Source organism: Pieris brassicae, chromosome 8 (assembly GCF_905147105.1).
Source record: "Pieris brassicae chromosome 8, ilPieBrab1.1, whole genome shotgun sequence".
NCBI lineage: Eukaryota > Metazoa > Arthropoda > Insecta > Lepidoptera > Pieridae > Pieris > Pieris brassicae.
In genome coordinates, this window is record NC_059672.1 from 9,819,522 (window position 1) to 9,822,394 (window position 2,873).

Genomic DNA, 2,873 nt, shown 5'->3' on the forward strand with positions numbered 1-2,873 from the left:
TGTTCCTTTTTATAATTTAAAGTTTTAACAACATTCACAAATGATCATATTAATATTACGTAATATAAATAAATAGACTTGTTTACTTGATTTCAAGGTGTTTAGTTACACAACATCTGATATGTAATCAAAAAAATATAATTTTATTTACTAAAGAAAACCAGCTTTATAAATATACTTAGATTTTTTTCTTATTTTATACTACATATTATTATTGATTTATTTCCTTTCCTCAAACTTCTATTTTGTTCCCTTTGGAGTAGAGACTCTTGGGCCGTGGGGTTCGAGTGCACAGGCACTGATTAAAGATTTATGTTGGCGCCCAGAGCTGGTGGTTTCCTTGCTCAACGTAATAAGTATCGCAGCGACGAAATGCTGCCAGGTACACTGCCCCAGGGTACAAAGTTTAAAAAATTGTTTTTATTTTCTGTTTATTAATTTTTAATTATTTTAATTATTACCTTTGCAGGTTAAGAAAATTTTAAATACTGTAATAGGGGAAACGGACAGAAGGCTCATCTGATTAAGTGATAACCGCCGCCCTTGGATACTCTCAATGCCAGAGCGATCGCGAGTGAATTGCCGGCCTTTTGAGAAGCATACGCTCTTTTGTTTTTTGAAATGTCTTTTAAATTATCTACTGAAATGGACATACACTATGGCACATACCGCTTTAGTGGAGCTCAGCGTAGCACAGAACATCAAAAACTTCACTACAGGCGATGACGGTGATGCAGGACCAAGACAAAATCAAGCCCTACGTTGACTGCTTCGTTGGCCTTGCACCCTGCGATACTTTGGTAGAATCTGATAAGAAAAAACACGCCTTCTTATTCACACGCTTCCATTTAGATACATAAACGTCACGGCAAAACAGGTTTCATAAATTTTTAATTTCCACATTTGTTAAATTATCTAGTTTATATACATATTCATACAGATTCATCTCTTTCTAATGAGTGACTCTAATCTATATTAAGCAGACACATGTGACTTTTATAGCAGTAAATTCAAATCCTCTGCAATAATAATTGAAAGACGCAATTTATATTAGTTTTCTGTTGCTGTGTTCATTTCATTACAAGAATAGGATAGTTTAAAAGAAAATCTAACGATATAATTGTTTGATTATATTTTTATTTTCCGTACGATAGTTATATTTGTTAGGGACACGGACCTCGTTGCATTTCAAACCCAAACTCATCTTTATTCATATGTGTAACTAAATACACTTATGAACGTCAACCGAAAAGATGTTAAATTGATTTTAAATTTACAATATGTATCAGTTAGCAGACACAAATTTTAATCGCCAAGTTTTGAGTTATGCACATTATTTAAATGAAATTAAGATTTTAAGACGCGCTCTCCGATATCAGGTTGAATAAATTATGATATTATAAGATAGATCATAAAATATACAAAATGCAGTTAATAATAAATTATATATTCCATTTAGATACATTATCGATTGCCTAATAATGACTGTTAACAATTTCATCTATTAGTACCATTTTTCCTCTACAATAATGAAAATTAATTAGTAAATTTAATTAAGTTTTCAATTATTACTAATAGAATTAGTTAGTATATAAACTATACTGCATTCCATCTTGTCACAGTTCAATTTGGATCTCAATTTGGTAAGGTTTTATATTTTCTTTGGGTAAATTTAAATAAAATAAATATCGCGATGTTTATGGCAACTATTCTTGTATTTTTTTATTATCTATTCTAAGCTGTAAGATAATAAAGAAACTCAGTTGTGCAACTTATTGTTGGAGAAATAAATTTTTATAGTTTTTAACAGAAACATGAAACTCATCATCATCCTTTCCGCCCTTGTGGCGATCATCGTAGCAGAGGATATCGTGTACTTTACCACGGACAATGATTATTTGGACATCGATACAGCGATGGAGAATCCAACACTGGTCAAAGGATTTATTGATTGCTTCGTTGACCGTGCTCCATGTGACCCTCTGAGTCAGTCGTACAAAAGTAAGTTATGATGTCATATGTAAATATAATTGAAATTAGTAGTACACATATTAAGGATTATGAAATCTTTTATTCATTTAGACAATGCATACAGATTTCAATTAAATTTTGTCAAGCCTTGGTTAGGCAAAAGTTTTCTTTCTCAGAGAAGAAGACAGTCAGAGAAGAAGTCAGAATTCGTGATATAATCACGAATTCTGTATTCGATACTTGTTTATTAAATTTTGAATTTTATTTGTGTTTTATAGAAAACATGCCGGAAGCGGTCCCCACAGCCTGCCACAGATGCAATGACCCCCAGAAGCATTTGTGGAACCGTTTCCTGATTTCTCTAAAGGTGTACTATCCTCAGTACTACTGGGACTTCGAGAAGAAGTACGATCCTAACCACATTTACTTGCCTGTTTTGGAAAAGGCTGTGGCTGAATACTGATTTTTGTTTTATTAATAAAATATTCACTTTTGTTTGATGACCTTACTTGATTATTTATATATTTATTAAGTCATTATTCATGTAGGGCACTTATGAACTTTAAAAATAATGACCCTAAATTAAGAGTTGTCTACCAGTTCTCAAATAAAGAGAGAGGGAGAGAGGTTGACATGTTACAAACAACTTGAAAAAGCAGTGTCGCTATTGTGTGACTTTCTAGCCTGAGGTCGTCTGTTCAAAGTCTACGTGCTGCTTGCATATATGGTGATAGTCACCATCGCAAGACCCAAAAAATTGATGTCAGGGAAAGAAGTTTGATCTTTTACTTGTATATAATTATAAAATAACCAATGGAATAGAGGCCAATGAGGCCAAGACATTGCTTGAAGAAGGCTTTCCGAAAACCTCACGACTGTTTACAAAATAAAAAAAGGACCCA

The 2,873-nt window shown here is 32.6% G+C and overlaps 1 protein-coding gene across 1 annotated transcript; it reads left to right on the forward strand.

Annotated features, from left to right (window-relative positions):
- Nucleotides 1–1,639: 1,639 nt before the first annotated feature.
- LOC123713737 (ejaculatory bulb-specific protein 3-like) lies at nt 1,640–2,474 on the forward strand. The gene is made up of 3 exons (XM_045667563.1): nt 1,640–1,643; nt 1,801–2,001; nt 2,250–2,474. Exons 2-3 carry the CDS (start codon nt 1,815–1,817, stop codon nt 2,432–2,434), a joined length of 372 nt encoding a protein of 123 aa, XP_045523519.1. The 5' UTR covers nt 1,640–1,643; nt 1,801–1,814; the 3' UTR covers nt 2,435–2,474.
- The last annotated feature ends 399 nt before the right edge of the window (nt 2,475–2,873 follow it).